Source organism: Anthonomus grandis, chromosome 2 (assembly GCF_022605725.1).
Source record: "Anthonomus grandis grandis chromosome 2, icAntGran1.3, whole genome shotgun sequence".
NCBI lineage: Eukaryota > Metazoa > Arthropoda > Insecta > Coleoptera > Curculionidae > Anthonomus > Anthonomus grandis.
In genome coordinates this window covers 36610410-36638365 of record NC_065547.1, presented here as the reverse complement: position 1 = coordinate 36638365, position 27956 = coordinate 36610410, and the positions used below count along the sequence as shown (strand labels likewise).

General features: G+C 32.5%; 2 protein-coding genes across 4 annotated transcripts in view; one reads left to right on the top strand and one right to left on the bottom strand.

Annotated features, from left to right (window-relative positions):
* Positions 1-27956, bottom strand: part of LOC126750194 (leucine-rich repeats and immunoglobulin-like domains protein 1) — a 93897-nt gene that overhangs the window by 10828 nt on the left and 55113 nt on the right. The gene's annotated exons all lie outside the window — the stretch shown is intronic.
* On the top strand, positions 118-26687 carry LOC126750195 (lysozyme-like). Of its 2 annotated transcripts, none has more exons than XM_050459729.1 (5): positions 118-213; positions 14227-14441; positions 18917-19005; positions 26240-26303; positions 26367-26687. In XM_050459729.1, exons 2-5 carry the CDS (start codon positions 14303-14305, stop codon positions 26495-26497), a joined length of 423 nt encoding a protein of 140 aa, XP_050315686.1. In that variant the 5' UTR covers positions 118-213; positions 14227-14302; the 3' UTR covers positions 26498-26687. The 2 variants fall into 2 exon arrangements, with proteins under 2 accessions (XP_050315686.1, XP_050315685.1); XM_050459728.1 differs by lacking the exon at positions 118-213 and adding an exon at positions 13981-14108.

The following is a 27956-nucleotide window of genomic DNA, read 5'->3' as shown; positions in this document are numbered from 1 at the left end:
CAAACCAATTTAAATACATAATTATTAATTCAACGAGCGCTCACTATTTGATTCTAAGAAGCGAATTATATAATGATGATCACAATGGCTACACAACAATTAAAAATTCATATTTATGTGCCATCCGTTCGGCTGAAAACACCTACTAATACTTGCACTAGTGATGTTAATTTTAAAGTTTAGGATAAAGTAAAATATTGGCTTTATTCACCGGTGAGTTGTTAGAAATTTATTTATAGTTTAAAAAGCCATGTATAATCAATAAGTTTTAATTATACCTCAAGTAAATTATTGTATTTAAAACTTATTGAACTTAAATTAAATTAAGTATATCGAACGGTATCGTTACAGATTTAAATACGTGAATAAGTCTATTTTCTTCTTCTTTTCAATTGTTGAGCGTGTGAGATAAAGATTTCTAAATTGATTTTTGCTATAAGTGACGTAATACCCAATATAATAAGTAACTCATTCTTATTATTGTTATCATTAAAATAAAAACTAATAATAACCGAAATATACTATAGTCGGAACAGACATAATTTATTTTAGTTAGTTAGGTAAAAAGTAGTAGTTTTTGAAAGAAGTGCAAAATAAAATATGTCTAGCGGCGACTATATCTAAATCATTTTTCTGCTCTACGATATACAGTGCGTCCCAAAAGTTAAGAGATAGGTTTTTTGAAAAAGCGCTCGGACCCGTCGATTTTTATTTCATAAAGCGCTTTTTTACACGGGAAGGTTGTATATACAGGGCTGTTCAAAAATAAATTTCGATCATCAACTTCATTTTCCGGATAAAAGCACCTTTTTTTTGAATTTTTGCATTTTGCGTCGAATTCTACGAATGTTTTAAAAACATGATTCATGTAACAAATAAAAAAATAACAATAAAAACTAAATTTTGGTGATGTCGTTGCACATTTTCATTCATTCCCGAGTTACAGCGTGCACTTCTCTGCGATTCCTTTCCTTCAAGTCGTCTGGATTATTTAGCCTATTAACAAATACCTTCCCTAAAAGGTATCCTCACAAAAAAATCTATTGGTGTTAGGTCAGGCGACCTAGCAGGCCGTTCGATAAGTCATCTCCTTCCTATCGCCCGTTTGAAAAAAATTCAACAAAAAATGTACGCACAGTGACAGCATAGTGCGGAGGAGCGGACCATCTTTCTGAAAAATTAGTTCTCTTTATCAGAATAGACTGGGGCCAATGGATTTGTAAATAAAGCTAGTAATGCTGGAACTAATTCAAATTGAAGAAAATCGATGTTACTCTTTTGAGCTTTATTTAACAGCACACGTTTAGTTTTTGAAGGTACTGGATATTCACCTCCATCATCTAATGTGGATTTTCTGTGGGCCAATATCGACAATTTTATCTGTTCACACACATTCAAACAGAACGTGGTTTAAAAAAATTAAGTTGATCTTGAAGTCGAAATTTATTTTTGAGCAACACTGTATATACAAACTTCACGTACAAAAAAGAGCAACTGAAATAAAAGTCGACGGGTCGTAGTGTTTTTGCAAAAAACCCATCGCTTAATTTAAAATGAATTTGGATATATTTTTGGGATGCACTATATGCTTGTAAGAAGAAGAAGAATACACGAGCATAAAAGAGAAAAAAAAGGAAAATTCACGCTACTTTATTCTACTTACTACTACTACTGCTTCATTATTTTTTTTTAATAATAATTTGAAATATATTGACATAACATATACATGTTTTGAGTATTACCCAAATTTATCTTTTTATATATCTATATGCTCGTCTATTTTTTTAGATAATCTATAATCTACTGTCTCTTTAAAATAATAAATTTCCCTATACGTATACTATCCAATTAAAGTTTAAATCCTCATTTTTAAATACCTTTTTCGCTTTGATGATCTAAACGAAAAGTCAATTTCAAATTCAATGAAAAAAAAATCAGTACAATAAAAATGTTTGGCTAGAGGCTTATTACCGAATCGTGTTTAAACAAGTTTAAGGTATTAATCTTCAAATTTTGTGTTTAGATAGAAAATTACTAGCGGTATCAAATGCTATGTAAACTGGCCTACCAAGTTGGGTTTAGACTAAATGCAACTTTTAATAAAGAGGAGTGCATCCGTAAAGTATTATCGGATAAATTCAATAAAAATGAAATGGACCGTTTCTGAAAAAAATGCACGAACACGTCGATTTAATTATTGGGTTTAGAGTTTCTCTACGTGGAAATTAAATATATAGAGTGACCCAAAAAAGATATAACCTCATTAATATGTTTTTTAAATGGAAACCACCATTTTTTAATGCAGAATCAGAAAAAAACCATTTTTTTACAAAGGATATGGTACAAATGAATAGTGGTTACCTAAGCAATTTTAAACGAAAAATGATGATAAAATGTGAAATTTTTTCTCGGAGGGATAGTGGAAAATTGTAAAATCTCGCCAAAGAGCACAAGACAATACAATAAACATACAAACATAACCTATAATGTTGGCACGTTGTTGACAGTACAGGTTGACGTATTTGACAAGTAAATTGAGGTTGACGCCCATATACTTATAAACTGAAGCTAACATCGCGAGAAGAGTAAAGCAAAGCCAACATGGTGAGATAGATATATTAGAGGACCATGTTATAACACATAAGTCTATCTCAAGTTGGAATTAGGGGTTATGTGCGTGGTTAAAAAGTTCTTCATTCATTGGCCAAAGCCTGAAGTAATAAAAATAGGGCATATCACATTTTCTTATTTTGAATTTTTTATCTTAACCTAGTTTTCTCATTAATTATAAACAAAATACATTAATTTTGAATGATTCTTGTTCGAAAATTTGAAATAACTCAAAAATTTACTAAGGAGCTTACGCTATAAGCCAAAAAGACTTTAATTTTTTTACTCTCAATCAAATATCTTTAGCTATCTTCACTATCTTATAAATTGAAAAAAGTTTTATATAAAGAAATTAGTATTAGGAAGACAATATTAAGTTATTAAATTAATATTTGGAAACTTCACATCTTTTAAATAGTTCAACTGGCGCAGACTAGCTAATAGCTATTCTACTAAACCAATCAGTACACTTTTATTGAGATCTGTGTCTATGTAATACGTATTAATATAATATTTTGAATCAAAAATAAAGCGTGTTATTAATAAATGTAAATATACACCACTCAGAACACATTTTCAGACTTGGAACTCAAAATCAAGCAAAATAAACAATAAACTAATTAAAAATTAACCTTATTAAATACTTCTAAAATTTTGCCTTAAAGACACTAATTGATGCGTTATGAATGGTTAAGATGGAGTGGAACCGTTAACCTGTCAGGAAATCTAACATTTAAATTATGAATATGTCCAGGGAAGATCAGTCTTTCTTGAAGGGTGATAGTAGAAGATCATTAATAATTTTTATTATAAAAACGTTAAAATTCATTCTAAGCGACCCAATATATCTATACAAGCGAGATATATGGCCTGAATTATAGTAATTAAGGTGTGATCGTAGATATTCACATAGTTGTTTTCTTAACGTTTAATATAAGTCTATTATTGTAAAGTACTAAAACAAGTTTTTTGAAAAATCTTCTTTAAGTGTTCTTTAAGTGTTAATTGATTGTCTACAATGATTCCCTAATTTTTAGCATAACATATGCCAATCTTGAACCATCAATATAAATATCAACATTAAATTTTAGAAATTTTTCTAAAAAAAAAAAAAATCTTGATTGATGTAGAATTGAGCCTCTCTGAGATCAGTTGCCTCGAAATTAAAATAAACTTGAGTATCATCAGCAAATGCCTGCATTTTGCAATATATGAACGATATTAATATATCAGATGTATTAATTATGGAATTATTCAAAAGCAAAGAGCCCAATATTGAACTTTGAGGGACACCACAAGTAATATTTCTTTGATCTGAATATTTATTATCTGAGAGTATGCGCTGACTGGTTAAATATGATTGCAAAAGAACAAAAGAATCATTGTTGAATCTGATATATTTGACATTATCCAGTAACAAATTATGAGCGAAGGTGTCAAACACCCTAGAATCGGAATGGAATGGGAAATCTTATAATATCAGTATACTCATATTCATACTCTTATCCCAAACTCGAATTATCTCATCTGGAACATTGGACAATGCTACTGAAGTGTTAAAAATTTTCCTAAAGCCGCTCTGTGTTATAGGAATTAAATCGTTCGGTGTATAATATTTATATACTTGACTGTATTCGCTCTAAAATCTTAAAAATTGCATATAAAATACTTATTATACCCTTAATAAATTTCATAAAGATGAACAACACTGTAGCAAATAACCAGCAAGCTGTTGTGATGCAGTGTATATTACATTACATTACTTTAGTTAAGTTACATTTTTTTTCAAAGAATTGATCTTTTGTATATTTTACTGTTATTGTTAATTTAAAACTAGTGTGATATTTATATATAAATATATTAATAATTGGCAACTCCGCCATTACCTGTGCCAGGGTCGCCGATAGGAGGCCGGTTGACAGTTCAGTTGAAATTTAGTTCGGAATATTGGCGCGAGATTTAAATCGGACATTAATATAATCAGAATTAAATATTTCTAGTAATCGTAAGAGAGCGAGTTTAGTAGTGTCAATAAGTTAATAAATCAGTAGATTATTTTTGTGCATCGAGTATTGTAATTCACTACCTAACGAACGGTGGTAGGTTTGTTCTCACTGCAAATTTCTTACAAGTTTGAAACTGTTTTCAAACCATTCTTGATGCGCATGCGTAAAATATGACAACTTCTGATCGATTTGAAACCGTCTGTGCGAACATCAAATAAGGGTTGAGTGGAGAAGAAAAATAACCTCACTTTTTTATGCCAGTGGGAAAAGGACAATAAAATAAAACATAAACAAAAAAAAAATACAGTACAACCTTAAAATAGCTGTATATTATTATTAGAGTTTAAGATTGTGTGATTATTTGCTACTTCAGGGCTTACTCTAAAATGGTCGAGAAATTCTATTCTATTAAATTGAGACACAGTTTCATCAAAATAGTTTTGATTTTTGGGCCTAATCCGTTCTTCAAGTAAATCTCCTTTAAAAGTCTGTGTTGGAATCAACATAACTCGGAATCAACAAAATTCTGATCAGATTCTTCCGACGATTCAAAATCACTTATTTCCTTAATGTGTCTTCTTCTTAGTCATATCTTCATTCCTGAAGAGTTATGACGTCATGTCTATGAACACTGATGGGTCGATTGTCTCCACTGTTATCGATCTTCTGCTACTCTTATATTTGTCTGCAAGGCTTGCCCTGTAATTTCTTTAATTTGGTCTATCTACCGTGATAGGGATCTTCCTCTTGATCTTTTACCTTCTACTTTGCCCTGCACGATAAGTTTTTCTAGATTGTCTTGGTCTCTCCTGGTGATGTGTCCGAAGTAACCCAGAATGCGGCGTCGGCAGCTGGAGGACAATCGATGGTGATTCCTAATTCGTTTAATATCGACACATTGGTCCGGTGTGCAGGCCAGGGTATGCGAAGCATCCTCCGCCAGCACCACATTTCAAAAGCATCTCTATTCGGTGCCTGTCGCTCGATTTTATTGTCCAGAATTCGGAACCATACGAAAATATCGAAAACACTAGGGTGTTTACCAGGGCTCTTTTCGTGTTTCTGGTTATGGATCTGTCTTTCCATATCTTGGATAAGTTTGACATTGCTGTCCTCGCTAATGCTATCCGCCTTCTTATTTCTGTTTCACACCCTCCCTTGCTGTTTATTAGGGACCCTAAGTAGATGAATTCATCTACTACTTCAATTCTATTTTGCAGATTTCTTAACTGTATGGTGTTACTCCTGTCAATGACCATTAACTTGGTCTTGTCTAGATTTATTTCGAGGCCTAGAGCTCGGCTTTCATTAGCGACCTGATCAATAAGTGTAACCATCTCATCTTCATCTCTTATTATTAGGGTAGTGTGGTCCGCGTATCTGAGATTACATATCTTTCTACCATTGATTGACACACCTCCTTCAAAATTTTCCAGAGCTCGTCTCATTATGAATTCACCGTAGGCATTGAAGAGTCTCGGTGATAGGATACATCCTTGACGGACGCCTCTATGTACTTTGAAAATGTTTGATGTTTTATTGTCGAGACTAACTATGGCATTGTTATTTTCATATAGGTTGGTTATTAGAGATATGAAATGCGAAGGGACTCCCATTTCTTTCAATACGTTCCAGAGACTACTCCATCGAACACAGTCGAAAGCCTTTTTGTAATCTATAAAGCACAAGAGCATGGGGGTATTGAACTCCCGGGCTTTCTCGATTAATTGGCGGATGTTGAATATTTGGTCCCTAGACCCTCTTCCCTTAACGAAGCCTGCTTGTTCTGGAGGGATTTGACTCTCTAAGTAGTTTTGCAATCGTCTATCTATTATTTTAAGCAGGATTTTGCTGGCATGTGTGATTAGAGATATCGTTCGATAATTTTCGCATTTTTTGGTGGATCCCTTTTTGTGAATAGGTATAAATGCAGACGTTGTCCAGTCTTTAGGCCATTGACCACTTTGCCAGATCTTATTACATATATCATCGATTTTGGTTCCCGGGTCTCCTAGTACTTTTATGAGCTCAGCACGAACTCCGTCTGTTCCTGGGGATTTGTTTAGCTTTAGGTTTTTTATAGCTTCTTTAATTTCAGACTGTGTTTCATTTCAAATAGTGTGTTTTCTTTCTGTTGTTCGATCGCTATTTTGGTTTCTTCGGTGTATAATTCCTCACAATATTGTCTCCATCACTTTTTCATCTTTGTCTTCAATTGTGAAAGCTTAATGTGTATTTTTAGACTAATCCAACAATTTAAAATACAATTTTTCAAAACGAATATCTGGGACTATACAAAACGACAAAATACAAACAACAATTTAGAGGTTATGTTCATATTCCGAAGTTCGTCGTTGACTGGACGAATTCTGACACTTTGCTTGAAATAAATCCGAAAACAACAGTCTGACTATCAGATGATAATCAGAAATTTGTGTAAGAACATCAAACTTTTGATTTGAAACCGACCAAAAGTTTCTGTGCGAACGCGTTTTACTCTATTGCGCATGTTTATTTGTCGAAAACTTGTTTCTTACTGCTGTGAGAACAAACCTAAAAATGATACAGTATGTATGTATTTTATGTTATATTTAGTTTTTGTGCTTTTCATATAAAACCCATACTATTCTCTATGAATGTCTGAAAAATATTTTAAAGACTGGTGAAAAAGGTTTTGCTGGAAATAATGATTTTAATAATAAGACCCTTCAGCTTGATGAAACCCTATAATTTTTTATTGATACTTAAAAGTGGATGACCATAAAAAAATTTAAAAAGAGCTAAAGGAGAAAAGTTCTTTTTTTCTTTAGAACACTGCTCTTTTAAAATAAAAAACGATCGTAAAATCTTTACCGAATATGCCTGAGACGAGATATAGGTGCTATACCAAAAGTAGTATAAGGTTTTTTTCTATAGTGTGAGCGGAGTTCTGAACGCGCTATTTATAAAAGTATAATTTTGAACAAGTATTTTAATAATCAAAATCTGTTCTGTGATCACGGCCTGTGAAAACTTTTTTAATAATAGTGATAATACAATCTGACACAATAATGAAAAAATTAAAACAAACAGAGCTATCGAGATTTTGTCATAAGAGAAATTAATCGATATTGTTGCAGATTTCTAAGTGGCCTTAATTTCTTAAAACAACCAACGTTTCCCAAGTATATCACAAATGTGACCGGGATCTAAGTCGAAACTTCCTGCTGGCCAATCCATAACTAATTGCATCGAATCGACCAATAATATTTGTGCTGATTAGTACGAGAAGTTCTTCGGTAAATTTTTGTAAACATCATACACTTTGAAGAGCTACTAGGTCAGATCACCCTTTTTACCTTATATTTGTATAGTCTGCAACTCTGTTTTTCATCCAAGTTGTTTGGCAAGAATGACAGAAGTGGTAAAAATAGGAGTTTATAAAATTTTATGTTCAGAGCAATGTCAAAATAGTGACAATGAAAGAGAGAGTGAAAATACGATATATGGCAAAAAAATTAAAAATTTGCTAAAGCAGCTGGAAGGAAGGGACAGGTATTTAGAGAGATTGCGCAGAAATAGTCAAGTATTTGAGGACGAGGTTTCACAGGCAGAAGCTAATTTTTCTTTGCATATTGCAACTTTAAATGAACAACATAATGGGTTAAGGAATGAAATTCAGAATCTTAAAACTAAAGAGAAGGAAGTACAGCTACAAGTGGAATCATATACTAGGATAAATGAGAAACTGTCAGAGAAGATAAAAGAGCTAAGTGATCTTAATCAAAATTTGATTAATACCGTTACAATGCTTGAAAAGGAAACTGAATATCACAAAAACAAGATTGAGAGTATGCAGACAGAGATTGAAAATTTAAATTGTATTAATACGCACATGTTAACATCAATTAAAACTCTTGAAGCAGAGAAGCATATCCTGTCTCTAAATAGAAACGCTAGCAGTAACTTAAAAGATTTGATGACTATAAATTTTCAATCAAAATCTACAAACTGCTTAGCAAAAGCGCATTTCAACCCACGAGCATAATCAAATGCACTAATTTATGATTATTCTAGTGCTAGAGGTTTCTCTTCTCTTCTCTCAGGTATTCTGAGCTCGTCATACAACACCCGTGGTTATGTGTTTAGTAATGTTACAGCCCAGACCTTATGTAATTATGCGTTTCCTCTAATTGTTCACTATACGAAGAATGATGTTGATGTTTGTCTTGATTTTTCTTGTGCATTGCCATCTTTTTCCCAAATGAAATCCTTGCTATCAATGGGCAGGATAACTAATGTAATTATTTCTATCAAATGCGATTTTAATAAGTGTTCGAAAAGCAGATATTACAATACAATTTATTTTATGAATTATTTCATCTGTAACCGTAACTTTTCTGTGAAAATAATTACTGATGTCAGACAAAATTTTAGATCCGTCACTCTGCCAAATCTATGTGCAAACTTTTATCTTTATATGTTTAAAATACTTTTCTGCCATCCAAATTAGTATTAGCATCTTTGGGTATTAGCAATAGTAAGAAAATCAGCGATACACCCTTGATCGAAGGTATAGGTCTTCGGTTACGCCTCAACTAGACCAATCTATAGACACCCTTGCTAATGGATCTTCTTCTTTTTTAATAGAAACTCCCACCATAATCTGTTGTTGTAAGTTATTAAGTTAAGTTATTATTGCATAATCTGTAAGTTGCCCTAGCATTTCTTAATATTCAATCTGTGCGTTCAAAAGTTAGCGAATTAGAACTATTTTTATATATAATCGGTTAAATTTCCTAGTGTGTTAATTCTTGTTGAACACTGGTTGAGGTCTGACGAGCCTATTGATATCCCTGTCTATGTACTAATTTCCAAATTTTCACGCAAATAATATACACATGGTGGTACTCTTATTATGTTAGAGAAAGCTTTTTTAACTAAGTTTATGTTTATTACTATTGACAGATGTGATCATCTATTGATTGAAAAGGTGTGCGAGTTTTCTATTGTATTTAGCAGTAAGTTAAATTTGTATATTTCAGAATTGTATCGATCTCCATCTGCTAATTTAGATTTGTTTTTAGAAAGATTGGAGATCCTCTTAAGTGAAATTTCGGTTAATGCGATGTTGATTCTGACTGGCGATCTTAATGTAAATTTTCTAGACAAATCTAATGGATCAAATCGAATGCTTTTTAATCTGTTAAACTCATTTCATTTTAAGATGCACGTGGATCAGCCAACCCGGATCACACTATTTTCTTCCTCACTGATAGATTACTTCTGTACGAATTTTAACCAACACGAAAAACAGTGTACAACAATCAATGCCGGTTTGTCTGACCATGAGGCAATAGTGGGATTAGTAAACCTTAATAGTGCAGCTAATGAGAATAAGTTTAGACGCGGTAGACTTTATACTAGAGCTAATTTCCGAAAATTCTCTTTGCTTTGCAATATGTCAAGTTGGAATAATGTATTGACTACTGTTAACCCACTGCATAGCTTTCATCAAATAGTATTAAACAATTTTAACACTGCTTTTCCTGTTTTCAATATTAAGAAACGAAATAGAAAACCTTGGTATACTAAGGGTTTACGAGTATCTGGAAAAAAAAGCCCTCCCTTTTTTACATAAGGAAATACGCTATGAACAATGCAACATTTTTAAATTACTACAATAGATACCGCAAGATTTATAAAAACTCAATCAAAATGGCTAAGTGGACCTACTTTCAAATATATAGATAAATAGTTCCTCCAATAGAGCAAAAGAGTCTTGGAAGATTTTAAATGAGCTAAGGGGCAAAAATAATGTCTTGGTTATTCCAAGTACCTTAGATTCCAATGTCCTCAATTCATTTTATTGTGATATTGCTGGTAACCTTGCAGCCAATATCTCACAAAAAATAGATCCCAGGAGCTATCTCAGCAATGTGGTAGTAGCCGAATTTTTCTTTTTTGCCCCCACAAGTGTGGAAGATCTTATACAGTTAATGGTTAATATTAAGAATAAGAGTTCATCAGGTTGGGATGGGCTTTCTTTTAGAATATTTTCTGCTTTACCTCTTGTTGCTTTGCAAGTCTTAGCCGAGTCAATTGACTTTTCATTTATGACTGGAGTTTTTTTTCTCATTTAGTACCAGAGTGCTTAAAAAGAGCAATGATTATTCCTCTTTACAAGGGTGGCGATCGCGACTGTCCTTCTAACGTTAGACCTATAGCGCTATTGCTTCTTTAGCCAAGATAGTGGAACGGCTTGTTAAGGTGAGGATGGTTTCATTTTTAAATAGGTTTGGCCTATTGAGTCTTCAGCAGTTTGGCTTTCGTGAGTCTGTGAGCACAAATGATGCTATCTTTAGCTTTCTAGAGCACCTGCACAACCGACTGAATGTTGATGAAGTTGCAGCAGCGGTATTCTGTGACTTGTCTAAGGCATTTGACTGTGTGAGTCACAGAGTGCTGCTGATGAAACTGGAGCTTTATGGTTTCAGAGGAACTGCCCTTGAGTGGTTTCGTTCCTACTTATCAAATCGTGTCCAGGCTGTCAAACTTAATGGTGATATCTCTAAGGAACTGAATGTAAATGTAGGTGTTCTGCAAGGATTAGTACTTGGTCCTTTACTTTTTCTCATTTATGTGAACGATCTGCCAAAACTGCAGGTAACTGGCAAATTTACATTGTTTGCCGATAATACCACCATCCTCTGGCACGACTCTGATGTTTCTCAAATGGAGGCCAATATACGTGTAGATTTGTTAAAAATAAAAGACTGGTGTGATGCAAAATTTTTGACATTTAATGTTTCTAAAACAAATATCCTTAATTTTAAATGTAATACAAATGATATATGTTTGAATAATGAAGCCATCACGATGCCACCGTTCAGTAAGTTTTTGGGTCTTTCCATAGACAGGTTCCTTAAATTTGAAGACCATATTGTGAATGTATGTAAAAAAGTCTCATCAGGCTGCTACGCCCTAAGGGTTATTGCCACCAATCTTAATTTCTCCATCGCCAGATCTGCATACTTCGCGATTATCGAGTCGCACCTTCGATATGGAATTTGCTTTTGGGGTTCATGTTCAAATTCACATTTTAATTCAGTGTCTGTACTCCAGAAAAGGGCCATTAGATATCTATGTGGGGCCAAGCCTCATGACTCATGTCGCCCGCTTTTTGTAAGTCATAAGATTTTAAACCTGTGTTGTTTTTTTATTTTGGAAACAGTTTGCTTAGTTTTTAGAAAATATAAACAGGAACTCCACTTAGGAAGCCACTATAATACACGACAAAATTATTTGATGAGGCTACCCATTCCTCATTTTGAACTTGTCCGTAGCTCTATCATATATGGTGGTAAAAAGCTGTTTAATAAACTTCCACTAGAAATAAGACTACTTAAGACTGAAAAAAGCCTACGTATAAGGACGAAAATAAATAAGTGAATTTTTTAATGATAAGCATTTAAGTTTTATATAGTTTTATTTTATTTTAAATTAGTTTCTCTTTTTTATTTCTTTAATGTACAGTCTATTGGCTTTGTCTACAACTTCTATGTTTATGTTTTATGTACAATAAAGCATTTTTTGAGTTTGAGTTTGAGTTTACCCCAACCCTATTCTAAATCAGGATTGGGATACGTCCAAAAGATTGCGTTCGTTTCTTGAACTGAGAAAAGACAAAAGTGCTTAATTCATCATTTCCAAAGTTAAATCAACGGTATTTGAAAATGATTATATATAAATAGCACTCTATCATCGATATGCATTTTATTTAGACTTTTTCTAAATTATGAAATAAATTATTGTCTGCCGACTTTAAAGCTTCTAGTTACTTCGGAAAAACATTGAGGAATTTTTCTTAGTTATAAATGCACAGCTGCGCTAGCCGAAGTGACAAATTACATAAATAGATCTTTAGATGAAAGGAAGTCAAGCATATTGGACCATACTCAAGCTTTCGACTTTATAGTAGTTTAGATATTTATTCAATCTTTTTTAAATTATGGAGTCGTGTACTTGGCCAATATTCGCCACTGGCGGATATTTGCCGTAATGTTTGTGTTCGATCTTGCCATCTCTAGTGGTTTACTTGTACAATTATTCGCGACTCATAGATTTTCGGTCTAGTTGTACCCCCAGCTAAACTATTCCTGGTTCCTTTGGCCAATGTATCTAAGTCTGAAAAAATATATTTTCTTGTTTAATCTCTATTTAGCAGAAATCTGTTAGTTGTAAGGTAAGTCGACCCTCAACTATGCCCAAACAATTCCAACTCCAGGTCAATTTTTTTTTCCAGAGAAATTGAAGTGTTACAAGCAAAGAGGGCAAATCTGTAAGAGAATATGAGAAATATAAAAAAAGTGTCGTCTAAATTAAACCTCGGGTTACTCCTATTGTTACCCTTCTCTCTCTCTGTCTCTAACAACACCAGCATCAGTATTTTAGGTATGAATCTACTATATGCTAGAATTCTGAAAATTGTTTTAGTTTTTGAAACAATATTTAAATAACTATACAATTAAAAGCCGTACTTAAATTAATTCAAAAATAGAGAGCCATTATATTATTAATTTTCAAATAAGTCAATGACATCAATTGAAAGAAGATCCAAATTGACAACTGCCTTTAGTTACTTGAAAATTAAACTAACGATCAGAAAAAATTCCATATTCTTCAATGCAGAAAAACCGTCTCCAGGCTTTTGACCCAGAAGTGATTTCCGAGATTAAAACATATTTCGAAAGAAATTTATAAACAAAAAAAAAGTTTGCATATTGAGGAATGTATGTATTATTCTTGAATATTTATCATGTTCATCGTTAGAGTTGATTGAAAAAAAACTGATTAGGCCCGGGACTTTATAACGTCCTGTGTTGTTACTTAAGAAATATTCTACGTATTGCCCTGTCAATCTTAAATTACATGTTAGAAAGGATCGATCAAATAAAGGATACATAAAGGTAAGGTATAGTTAGTAATATTTGAAGGAAAACTAAGGATCTCTACCAAATTTATATATATTATACCTTGATATTAGCAGGTCCAATAATAGCTCTTAAAAAAACAATAGATAAAATATCTTCAGAATCTTTAGATGAGTTGTTTTAAACCGTACTGTTTTCTCGAATATCTAAAGAATTTTGTATTGATCTCGCAGCAAATGTGTGATCTAAATAATTATGTAATTTGTGGTACAACTAGTTAGTAAAAGAGCCCAATTAGTTTCATAATATCAAAAAAGCTTAAATTAGAAAAGCTTTTTAATAATAGTGACTTTCAAATTACTTTATCACAAAAACAATAATAAATAAACCTGGTGGAAGTCAAGTGTCAAGGTCCATCGCATACATACATCCGCAGTTATTATTATCATATAAACTTTTAGTATTTTTCATACGGTAACCTTAGCAGTCGGTATACGGATTTTCCAAAGCGCGATAAAACTTATTGAAAATGGGATTATCGTCAATATTTACAGTTTTTGATTAAATCATGAGGTCCTAGGTCAGATTAATTTAAATTTTAAGTAAAGTAAAATTGCAATTAGTTTAGAAGTCTACCTTTGAACGTTCCTTGACCTAACAAGAAAAAAAGTTGTTATATGCATTCGATTTCCTTTTAGAGTCCCGCCGGAGTGCACTAACCGAGAGATAACTAACTTAACTCGCGCGGAGTTATTTAATTAGGGACCAAAGGACATGAAGAAAGTTGAGTTTTTTTTTGGCGCATTCGCGCTCGCCCTTCTCTTGCATGACGGGCACGCCAAAGTGTTCACCAAATGCGGCCTTACAAAAGAACTGTTGAATAATGGATTTGAGAGGAGTTACGTCGGGAATTGTAAGTTTTACTTTTGGCTCTGGATTACATTTTTTAGCAGGCTTGATTGGGGAAAGGTACATACTAATGACATCTTGTGTAACGTATTATTTTCTCACAGCGAAAACCGAATTCGATAATAAATTATAGAGGACAAATCACTCATTTTGGGTAATGAAGATTTGTGAGATACTTACATTTGTTTGTTAGTTCTTAAATACTCTCTATCAAAATTTATTGGAAACTCTTATAAATAATGTTTTATATTTATATCCAGACTGTCCCAAAAATAATGTAAATAATATCACACCAGATTCCTTTTAAAAAAGAATGATGTTAGGTTATTATATAAGAATGAGTTAAGTTTCCTAGTTCAAAAGTCAAAGACAACCAAGATATAGGGTGATAAACTTAAAATAATTTTATCTAAATTTTAGCCATAAATTTAGCATTTATTCTTTGCTTATAACAAAATCTGGTCAATTATTTGCTATATTAAAAACAAATAACGGTTTTTTTTATATGGCAAATATTAAACTGAATCTTTCTTAAAATTATGTCGTAGAGGAGCAACATTTTAATTCTGGACTTGTAATAGCACAGCTCCCATTCCAATATTGCTAGCATCTGTATCCAAAATACACTTTCCTTGTTGTTGTTGTAGGTATCCTAATATGGGACTGGAACATAAAGCAGCTTTTAGCCTTCGAAAAGCAAGATCGCACTCCGTGTTCCATTAAAAAGTGAATGTATGTTCTGTCAACTTATACAAAGGGGTCTATATATTGATGTCTATTGGCAAATCCGTCAACAAACTTTCGGTAGTCCAAAAAAAAATTACTTTCTGTTGAGAGAGCGGGTACTTCTTTGGGTTCAATTCAAGCTGGGCATTCTGGATTTTATTAAAAACTGCATTTAGGCTTTTGAGGTATTCATCAAAAGTTTTTACGAGAATTTTTACGAGAGTTTTTACCATTACGAGAACATCGTCAAGGTAAACACGGAATGTCTTCCATGTAAGTTTTCGTAGTACATATTCGAATATAGCGGAAATATTACACAGACCAAATAGTATAACATTAAATTGATATAAGATATTTCCAGTAAAAAATACAGTTTTCTCCTTGTGTTCTTTCTGGATGCCCACTTGCCAACATCCACTTTTTAGATCCTATGTCCAAAATCAGCTTGGACCGGCAAGAGTCGAAAGGGTATCGTTAAATCTAGGAAGTGGATAACTCTCTTCCTTGGGGCCGTCATTTAGATTTCTAAAGTCCACACACCATCTAGTTGATCCATTCTTTTTTGTCACTAGGACGACTGTCACTAGAAGACCATGGACTATTTGACTCCTTGATAATCTCTTTTTATAAGCATTTTGTTTAAAACGGACTCGGCCTCGTGGTGTTTGGTAGCAGGTAGTCTTCTAGGTGGCTGACAGATTGGTTGAGCATTTCCAGTAGTATATGTATAATATTTGGTTAACTACTTCAGTTTTACCATTAGGCTTTTCAAAGATCTCTCTGTGGACGGTGATAAATTGTTTGGCCGCAGAAAGATGTTTCGAATCCTTTTTGAAGCTGTTTAAATTCGTGTCGCGTTTCTTGGTCAAAGAAATCGCGCAACCTTGTTGACATATGGATACAGACCTTACTGGTTGGTATAAAGTCACCAAGTCGCACTGGCTTATCTTAACGCTAGTGGGAAGGATGTTGGCAATCTTTATGGGAATGTCATCTCCTGATGTGACCAGTGACTTTGCCACATATTTACAGGCATTCTCTTGTTCTTGGATCAATCAAGTGCAGCTCCTAGAATTCTTCTATAATCTTCCAAAAATGATCTTCTTACTATTACTACTCAGTCAAACAGAATTTGTTGCCACAACCCTTATAGCAGCTACAGGCTTTTGAGATAATTCAGGGGCCTTAATCTTCATAAGCCAACACTTGCCCCTTTGTGGTGACTGTACTTAGTTTTCCAGATTGGTTCGTGAGCAAACGAGATCGCATCTAGACTCGATAGTCATGTTTCATGTTTACAGTGCATCCACATCAATAACACTGAATACTTTGGCGGCAAGGAGTCTGCTGGATTCCTTCTTTAAATTCCTGCCCTATATGCTTGATGATCTCTGAAAACAGATTTTGTAGACCATTGTTATTGGCATCACCCTTATTCTCTTCTATGGATACAGCTCTAATCTTTATGGAAATATTATATGCAGCTTCAATATCAAGGGTTTTATTCAGTGCTTCACTGCTGTTTATAAATTTGGTGATGCGCAGCTTTCTTTGGATTTCTTAATATCTATACCATGTATAAAATATTCAGCAGTAATTTTGCCTTGGACTTCCTCAGAGATTTCTGGACAGGCCATATGAATAGGGCCGGTTATATCTACCTCAAACTCTTGTAAGGTGTTTCCAGCCTTGATGTCTAGATTTTCCTTGAGATTATTGTTATTCACCAAATCTTCTCTCTAGGACTATGGCCAATGTCTCTTAGTCTTTAGAAAAACTACCACGAAAGCGGTTGCTTTATCATCATTATCACAGCCATTGGCTGATGCAGCTGCTTCAAATTGTCGCTTGCATATTGCTCAAGAAGTCTGGCCATCAACCGTTGAAGTCTATATATTTTGTGAGATGCTAAGAGCTTAATCCCACTGATGGTTGCATTTTTATACGGGTTATTTCGGACTGTAAGTTTTTTGCACAGTTCCTTATGTCCTCCATCCTGTTTCCTATTTTGTGTTGCTCTTCCGAAATTTTTATTTTTTATTTGTTATTTCTGCTCGTTCGCCCATAAAAGCAGCTTGTATTAATTACTAGATTCTTTCCTCTTGTTTATGCTTCTCTAGGCGTCTTCTTTCCTCCTCTTGTTTTTCCTATCGTAGTCGCTCTTCCTCCTATTTTTCCTGTCGTCTTTGCTCTTTGGTTTTATCCATAATTTCGGAAAATGAATTTATTTATTTGGTCAATCTCATCACTTTCTCGTATTTACCATAAAAATTTTAAAATTTTTCGTTTCCCTGATCCCTTTCAACTTCCTTTTCTCTTAATACTTTGTGGTGCAAAATGCCTTTTTTTCATCCCTTTTGTGACACCAATTGGTACAGATTTCCTGTGGAATCAATAAACAAGCACATATGAACACTAAACACTAAACTTTTAGTCACTTCTTCAGTTACTATTTTCAATCACTTTCAACACTCAAATAATAACTATAAACTGAAACATCGAAACCGAAACATCCGGAACTTTTCTATAAAAAAATTCCTATAGGCTTTCCCTACGGAGATGGATAGGCAGAGAAGGATACATTGCCGGGCCTCCTCGGTCTCCCGATCTAACGCTATTGGATTTTTACCTACGGGGTCATCTCAAAACCTTACAACCGAGGTTCAACCAGGTCGATAATGAGGAGAAACTTTTAGAGAGAATCAGGATTCATTGTGATGTGATAAGGAACAATCCAGGGTTGGGTTGGGTTGGGACATAAAGGGACTTTGGCGAGCCAAGTTCTGGTTGTATTCAATCAGTGGTTTAGTAATAAAGTTTTGATAGAATTTTTAAAGCTTTAGATCTGCAAATAGTGTACTCAAGTATAGATTGAATAGCACAAAAAAGTAAAATATTTTTAACTAATAGTAATTTAGTAATTTTCGAAATCAATACAAAGTTGAGTAATTTTTAGAATCAGAGAAAATTAAGTTCCAATTTGAATTTTTTTTTTAAGTTCATTAAACTTATTGATCAGTTTTTGAGGCATGTTCAAGTTCTAGTATGCATTATACTAATTTCCAGATTTTTTTAAGTCGTAGTTTAAATAGCAATAAATCTTCTTTTGAAGATTCTTTACTCGTTAGTATTACAATATATACGGGCTATTTTCAAAGTTGAATAATTTATTTTAACTGCTTGTGGGGCTCGTCAAAATTTGATATACCATAAATTATCTATATAAAAGTTGCATAATAAACTACTGCTCTTACCGTTTATCAAAATTTCTGTTATTCTATGGTTCAGTTGTAACTATTTAAATTAATCAAGATTTAAAAAAAAAAATAAATATATGTTAGTTACCTTTAGTCAACTGTATATTTTTAGTTAGTTAACGTGTATATTTTGTTTTTTTTCTTGTGAAAGATTTTGTAGTAAGTCTACGCTACCTAAATAAAATTTTAATGATTTCTTAAATTAATATGAATTAAAAATAAAACGGTTATCTGAAAATATATAAAGCAGAGCAAAGTTGGATCACTTTACAAAGGTATGGTGTAAATTGCACCAATAAATAGAAACAATATAGGTATTTACGTATAATTATGGAAGTTTGATCGGTTTTAATTTTTTGGATCAATATGTACTATTTGCATGATTGTACATAAAACTAGATCTAAGGCCGTTTCTTATTGTTTTTAGTAAATTGTATTGTCATAAAAATGCTTTTTAGTTACTAAAATGGAGCAAAATTATTTGTTATAATTTTAGGGGTTTGTCTAATAGAAGCTGAAAGTGCTAAAAATACGTCCAAAATAACTGAAAAGGCAGCCGGAGGAAAGTCACTTGGGCTGTTTCAAGTAAGTCAAAGAAACATTATTACTGCAGTATCATTATTAATTAAATTTTATCATTTAAAAAAATAAATAGAACAAAAATTATTTACATCATATAAATACACAATAAACAAAGTTTGCGGGTGGATCAAATTTAAAACTAAAACATGTCTTCCTTATAGTAGAATATTAATAACAACTAAATAACAATAATTAAACGAAGAAATTTTTAAATACTTATTTATGAGTTTACGAGGAAATATACCATTTTTGGCGCAATAATTAGAAGACTTTTCTCTAAAGACATATAATAAACTATAGGGGTAGTAATCATTTAATAACAGCAAATGTTTTTGGGAATTGATGATTTGGGCTATGTTGAGACAATTAATTATTACATAACAGCCTAACAATAGTTTGGATGTAAAGCGAAAACATTTGCAACACTTTTCCTTCTGCAAACAAGTTTCTGTAGAAAAATGCTTACTTTTAAATAAAACAAGTTTTAATATAGCTTTCTGAGTTATTTCTTCAACGTTTTAAGTTTTCCACTGATATAATCAACCTGAGTACCCCGCTTCATATGTTTATTAAACAATACTTCCAAATATGTAACGCTATTAACAGTCTTAATAATGCAATAATGCAATGACACTTTGGATGGCCATGTATTCTATATTTATGTATTTTAATAGTCAAAATTTAAGGTGATGTGGCTCTATTCGTTGTAAAGCAGATGAAAAGGAATTTCTCTGCATTAAAAGAAAGTAATCACTAAACATGACACTATATCAACTTTTTACTCCTTCCATGTGCTCATACAAACAACAATTGCAGTGTCATCCATATAGCAGATAACATTATTATCGTTCAACAGTGTAAATAAGAAATCTATATTCAACACAAAAAGAACTGAACCCTGTGGTACCCCATAAATCACGATGACTGATTGACTCAGCGCTTCATTTATTTTTATTAATTCCATTCATTTGAAATTGAAAGAACTCGTCTATTATCTCAAAGAGACCTACGTAACTAGAAAAAAAATAAAACATTCTAAGTTCAAACAAAGCCTTGTTTTGAGACTGAGACTTTTAAAAAGGTTATATGTATTTTTTTCTTTACATTCCAAGTCGGTCCAGTAATACAGGGTGTTTTAGAACTACGGGATCAAACTTCTGGGGGTTGTTCAGTGCAACAGAAGAATATGAATTCTTCTGTTGCACCTTCATGTACCTTTTGTACATGATACCATAACAACAAAAATCAACGCTTATCAATGTCAATTCTCAATGTCATGTTTAAAAATTTTATAGCTTACAATTTTTAAACATTTATTGCTAATGGAAAACTTTACCAATCAAGAATTGGCGGATATGCATTTGTCAGACGAAGCAACAAACTGCAATGCACGAGCAGCATCGCGGTTGTATCATGAACGTTATCCTGAATGACAGCATCCTGGATACAAAAAGTTTATTGCGGTTCATCGGCGGCTCGCTGAGACAGGCATGTTTAAGACCAAGATGCATGATACTGGTGTTGCTCGAACCGTAAGAACGGTCGAATTTGAAGAAGAGGTGCTTCAGCGAGTAAATAGCACACGTGACGTCGCTAAGAATATGAATACGAGTAACGCTTCTGTCTGGCGGGTACTACACGAGCAACAACTCCATCCTTACCACTTCCAGAAAGTTCAAGGTATGACTGCAGCCGATTATCATCCTAGAGTTCAATTTTGTCGATGACTTCTGGATCACATCATTGCACAACCAAATTTTTTACGATATGTTTTGTGGACCGATGAAGCCTCTTTCACAAGAGACGGTATTTTTAATAGTAGAAATAGCCATGTTTGGGACGAAGAAAATCCTTATGCAATTTTTCCAAGAAAACATCAGAATTAAATATAATATTAAATAATAATCAACATTGTTGGCGATTATTTAATTTGGCGATAACTTCTACCGGAACGGTGAACAGGACCTATTTATCTGCGTTTCTTGGAGGAAGTTCTCCCAGAACCTCCTCAGAAAAATGTTCCACCAAACGTTAGACAGCAAATGTGGTTTCAGCATGATGGAGCGCCGGCTCACTTTGCTGTACAAGTACGCGAGTATTTGGCTCAGCGGTTTGGGCACCGTTGGATTGCCAGAGGTGGAGCAGTTTCTTGGCCTCCTAGGTCACCCGATTTAACGTCGCTCGATTTTTTCTTGTGGGGACATGTAAAGTCTTTAGTCTACGAAACTCCAGTTGAATCAGAGCTAGACTTAATTGGACGAATAACAGCAGCATTTGAAATCATTCAAAACGAGGATCAAGATTTTAGTGTGGTCCGCCGAAATCATGTGCGGCGTTTAAATCGGTGTATTAAGGTTGGAGGAAGACATTTTGAATAATTGTTCTGATGGTATCATATACAAAAGGTAAAAATAAATGCATCAGATCCTATTTAGGTAATTAATATTTTTTCTAAATTTAAACGGGTCTTAGGGCCGTAGTGGCGTAGTGACACATTTCCGGACATGGGTTCCTATACTCAAATGGATTCTACTGTTGCACTGAACAACCCTTAGAAGTTTGATCCCATAGTTCTGAAACACCCTGTATATGTAGCTACTTTTGACTTAGTGTCAAAATCCCTAGCTAAATCAAGGAAAACGACCGTTGATTCATTTCTTCTTGGTATTAAAATTATTAAATATTTTTTAGAAAGATTTATTAATGCATCCTCGGTTTTCTCTACAATTCTCTTTAAAGCCATATTGGGTTAATGACAATGTTTATGATAAGAATTAATGATTTATGTTTATCCAAATAAGGACACATCTTACATTTGATGCAATTTTCTAAAATTTTACTAGTATTTAACTGTTTGTGAGAGCAATGGATCGCTAATTACAATAAAAAACTATCCTTTAAAACATTTTTATCAACAGGTATCACAATAGTTTCCTTAATTACCAACTTCAAAAACAAGGTGAAATGCCATTTCCTAAATCAAATTTGCTGTAACTTAAAGATTTTATGATTTTGTCTAATTCGACCCTAGAGAAAGGTTTTAAGAAATTGATAACTATCGTTATTTTAATTTTTTTATGAAAGTTACATGTTGAGCTAATTACACCTTTAACATTAAGTTAAACCTTTCCTCTTAAACTTCTAGATAACCGATCTTTCTAATGTTGACTTATTTTATAACACCTTTCTAAGTCATTCAAGGTCAGTTATTTCTATTTTTAATTATGCATTTTATAAAAAAATTTATCTGGGATTAATCCCGCATATATCAATAAGATACGCGAGATACCAAAAAATTGTCAAAGACTGGTATGAGTGGTAATTCGGTACAATAATCTTTTAGTGATATTTAAATTAAGTAATGTTATGTATATAAAGAAAGTAATAAATTTTTAATAAAAAGCTGATATAAATCTCAATTTATTAACGGAAGTTATAAATCTTTTTCTGGCGTAGCCCCTTTTAATTTTTTAACGCAAGAACTGGTCAAGGTCCTTGAGATCTAGTACAGCATCATACAGTCAAAAAGGAGAATTGAAAATCTTCCATCTAACCTGATTTGGGGAAACAGACAAACTTACTATTCTTAAAAAGAGATATTTAAATTCTATTGCTTCTCTAGATAAGTTTTATAAGATGGTAATTTTTCTAGAGTTAATTTTCTTTTAATTAATATCATTGACTGCAACATTCCTCCTGCAAAATTTTAATCTTCTTACCGAAAACTTTGATTCTTTTACTCTTGATTTAAGTCATGTTATTAAGTCATTGTAAGAGCTTATGCCAAAATGTGGTTCATAAAAACGAAATATTACAGCTTCTTGTCGGCTTCTTCAGAGCCTGGTGTGAATGTATTTTATTAGAATTCAATGATACCTGAATAAAGCGTAGTCAATGAGCCAAATCTTTTCAACTTATTCTACATCTCTTGATTGATATTTCATGCAGAAGCATATAGAGTTTCTGGGTTATTTATTTATATTCGATTTTATTATTGAATTGATTATTTTACTTACTACATTTCCATTTGTTTTAATTATGGTCTATCATACAAATAATAAGTCATTTGTTATAAAGTTGTACCTATCCATAATTTTTAGTACCTTATAATATAAAAATCATCAGATATCCCAGAAGAGTCTCATCTACATCTTTAACGCTTGAATATATAATAGTTCGTATTTACTTACTTTGCGCATCTTTCATAATTTTTATTAATGATTGGAGATTTTTTTATGATAACCGATACACTTGCTGGGCTTGTAAGTAAAAGTCTGGAATTTTTACTGGATAGTAGTTTATCTTACAACCTTTATAATCATTTGTTGTATCAAATATTCGTCAAATGTTGAGCTTTACCACATGTTGCACAAAGGACTCTTAATATGACATATTTCAGTTACTATACTGCTGCCGTGTGACTACATTTGGATGATTGTTCTTGTGGTTGGTTTTACTCTTAAAATGTGCATATACAAGTTATGAGAGTGCAACACAAGGTTCTTCATGTTTTTTCTTACTTTGTTAGACAAGATTCACTCCAGGTTCATTCTTAAGGCACAACTAAACTAGATCTGGTATACTGCCAAATGAATAATTTATCATTCTAATATTTTAAGTTCGTTGAAAATCAGAGTCTTTAAGGATAGGCATAAAAACTGTCAATAAAATAAATTAGTATTTTTTTATATTTCTGTCTTGCATCCCTTTCTCTTTTTGCTGTTGGCTTATTGTGGTTTAGTACGTAAATAATTAATTCATTTTAATTTCATTTAAACCTTTGTTCACGATTTTCTTAAATCAAATAATGTACATACTCATTAATAGAGAAAAACAAAAAAATATGTAAAAAAAAATTATAAGAAAACTAAAAATTAAGCTAATTAAAAATATACAGTGCTTTCATTTCAAAACGATCCACCCTTAATAACTTTCTTATAAAAAAAAAAAAAAAAACACGTCAAATTAGATATACAGGGGGACGTCTAATTATGCATTTACTGAAGTTCTGTCAATCACCTCCTCACCTCCAGCTAACCTCACTTTAATATGTCAAATGGGAACCCCCATCATGTGATACATCATAGTAAGCAGCGTAAAATTCTCTATTCAACGGTACCAAAAAAAAAATGAAATCGGTAAATGTGTAAGCAAATAGTTAGCGAAAATGTCTAGAAATAATGAATATTTTATTTACGCCAAACTTTGGTATTTTAAATGAATACTTTTAGTGTGGTACCTACATCATTTTAAAATTCTTACATTTTTTATAATAGATCATAAAAAAAAAACAAGTGATTTAGAAGTTAAAATGTGTGGTAACAAACAGTACATTTAGTTCAAGCAAATTATTTATTTTTTTAAGTAAAGAATGTGTAACGTTATTTGCGAGAAAAAAGAGTGTCTTCAAATTTTTTGCAAAAATCTTTGCAGTCTTATAACTTTGTATGTGTATTTATTTCACTTATATTTTTTGCGAAATCTACCTAATAGGTACAAAAAAACACTGCAATACCTTACTATTTTAAGGCATTTAAAAAGCAGGCGATGTATTATTTTTAAAACTGTCAGTTTGACGCGTGCAATTTTTCAATTTTAGTTAAAACAGTGAGTTAATAAAATGGTGTATACGCTAGCCGAAAGAATAGAAATAATTTTCCTTTATGGAGCTCAAGATCGGTGTGCTCGCAGAACCGCGAGAGCATTTAATGAAAGGTATTAAGATAAAAACGTGAGCCATAAATACGTATTAGAAATGATACGAAAATTTGAAGAGACGGGATCGATTTGCAATAAGAAAAAATATGAAAATAGAGTTGTCGATGAAGCATACTAAGTTAAAGTACTAGGACAATTTGCTATGGATCCAACTTTGTCTATACCAAAGGCCGCAAAACTAACAAATATTTCCACTGGTTCCGTACAAGTTAAAAAAAAATTAGTTCTTTCCTTATAAAATTCATATTCTTCACGAACTCGGAGAAGATGATTTTGATAGGAGAATTCAATTTTGTGAAGTGATATGCCAGCGAATTTGACGACGATCCCCATTTATTGAAGAACATTAAATTTGCTTCAGTGACGAATCGACCTTTTTTTTAAATGGCCTGGTGAACAGACATAACTGTAGATACTAGGATAATGAAAATCCGCATGTTTTTTGGGAAGGCCATACCCAATATCCCCAAAAAATTAATGTTTGAGCAGGAATTTATGAGAATGAAATAATCGGGCCATTTTTTTTGGAAGAAAATTTGACTGGCGACATTTATTTAAACCTTTTAGAAAATGCAATATACCCTTCCATCATCCAATCTTTGGAAAATCAAGTAGATCAACATGGTGCTATATTATTGAATGAAAATAATATACATTTTCAGCAGAATGGAGCTCCCGCATACTACACTTTGGTAGTTCGAGAGTGGCTTGATGAAAATTTTCGAGAAAAATGGATTGGCAGACGTGGTGCAATCGAATGGCCTGCGCGGTCTCCGGACCTAACCCCACTAGACTTTTTTCTTTGGGGCTACTTAAAAAGAAAAGTTTATAAAACCCCACCTGAGAGTATTGAGAATTTAAAAAATAGAATATTTTAAGAATGCAGAGAAATTAGCGGGCAGACCCTTGCCAATGTTCGTAAGGAGTTTGAAAATAGGCTTTTTTATTGTCTTGCTAATAAAGGCGCGCATTTTGAACATTTAATAAAATAAATTTGTTAAACTAATTAAATTTGTTTTTCTACCCTACCGATTTACACTTTAATTGCTTCTTGGTCAATCAATTTAATTTTTTTTTACAACCATTGATAGCATAATGAATGCCCTTTAAAATAATGTATCACACCATGGGATAGCCATTTGACATACCAAAGTTTGGCGTAAATAAAATATTCATTATTTCTAGACATTTTCGCTAACTATTTGCTTACACATTTACCGATTTCATTTTTTTTGGTACCGTTGAATAGAGAATTTTACGCTCCTTACTATGATGTATTACACGATGGGGGTTCCCATTTGACATATTTAAGTGAGGGTAGCAAGAGGTGAGGAGGTGATTGACAGAACTTCAGTAAATGCATAATTAAACGTCCCCCTGTATATCTAATTTTAGGTTTTTTTTTTTTTTTTTTTTTTTTAAAAGTTATTAAGGGTGGATCGTTTTGAAATGAAAGCACTGTATAGATGATACATTCAAAACTGAATTAATTTTTCACTACTAATATTTCCTTTTTAAGATAAACGACAAAGAATGGTGCTCATGGAAATCCGCTGGAGGAAAATGTAATGTGAAATGCGACAGTGAGTAGATCTCAAAAATTGAATTTATTTATTATTTGCTTACACCATTTTTCTAATTTTAAGCTTTAATTGATGATGATATAAAAGACGACTCTATATGTGCTAAGAAGATCCAAAGCGAACTTGGTTTTCGTGCTTGGGAGGGGTGGATGCGAAGTTGCTATAGACGAAACCTTCCCTTTCCTCCTTGCTAAAGTCTGTATGCCACCCATTTGACTAAAAATCGAAATATCGATATAGATTATTATATAGAAATCTGGTATTAGTAATGCATCTAAAGAGCAACGTTTTTATTTATCAATACAAGATTTGTTTATTTAGCAATATTTCATGAAACTATTTTTAGTCTAAGGTTATAAAAAACAATAAATATTAAAATTTAAATTGTGTATTATTTTTAATAATAAATAACTTTTCAATAAGAAATTCGAGTAGTTGCGTAATTTTATATATCAATAAAATGATTCGTAGGCCTCGATAGTCCAATTATTGTTTTATCAACATTTTGCTAACATTTTAACTAATAAATTATTAGATTTAGCATGTTAAATAAGAAATTGGCACTAAGCTATGAATAGAGATATAAAAAGATCGTATTAAAAAAATTCGAAAACTCTTGGTAAAGAAATGATACGATTGACGCACAAAAACACACAATTGCTATATATTTATAAGTAATTAATTATAAAAATATACAGAAGCGTGTTTGGTAACATCGGGTTAAGTACAATTTTATAACTTAGATTAGAGTATTATTTGTTTAATATTTTCGGAAATTATCTAGATTTACTTATCACCTATATAAATAAAATAAAATAAGGTATCTAAAACAATTTCAAATCACGTAGCACTAGTTAATTATGAACCATCTTGGATTGACTCTGCTAAGCCCATTTTCGCATTCAAAAAAAACCTTAATAATTAATATAAATGCATTCACAACAGAGAACATTTTGAATCTACTTAAAGCTATTTCCTGAGACAAGTTCCAAACAAGGAGAGTACACGCAATAATGCAATAGCAGAAAATGACACGATTAGAGTAGCGTCCATAAATTTGACTAGGAAGTGGAGTAGCAAGTTAGAGAGGTCAATCATACCTCGGAATAAAAAATGCTCAATTATTATATTAGAAATCTGACAGTATCAAGGACCTTGAGAAAGGAAATAGATTTACATAAAGAGCCTGGTTTATATGAGTCCTATAAGGAACTCTTCCTGTAAATTCTTGAAATCCTAAATTTGTATTTATCAATCCAAGGGAGAGCCTTAGATTGCGTTCTAATAATGTCAAAACTTGATCATTCAAGAAGCCATGGACGGATCAACGATTTTTGGAACAGAAAAATAGAACACAGATTTCAAGTAACGATTCAACAGCTTGAGTTGTATGTTATAACAGTTGTATGTCATCTCCTTATGACTGCATATGAGAATTTGAATAAATGAGCTAATAAATACAAAATTAGTATACAGCTTTGTGACGCAGCTGAATCTATCGCTCCAATATGAAAAAATAATACCACATAAATTTGAAATACCATGTAATATTCTAAATAAATTGAAGCAACACCTAATTTCTTAACAAGCGTTCCTTTAATATTGCCCGAAAGGTTTATTAAGGCCGTTACTGTATCCAGGCCGAACCACAGA

Coding starts and splice junctions, on each gene's coding strand:
- LOC126750195 (XM_050459729.1), top strand. CDS start 14,303: ATGAAGAAAGTTGAGTTTTTTTTTGGCGCATTCGCGCTCGCCCTTCTC. Junction 14,442..18,916: donor GAGGAGTTACGTCGGGAATT/GTAAGTTTTACT, acceptor TTATAATTTTAG/GGGTTTGTCTAATAGAAGCT. Junction 19,006..26,239: donor AGTCACTTGGGCTGTTTCAA/GTAAGTCAAAGA, acceptor TTCCTTTTTAAG/ATAAACGACAAAGAATGGTG.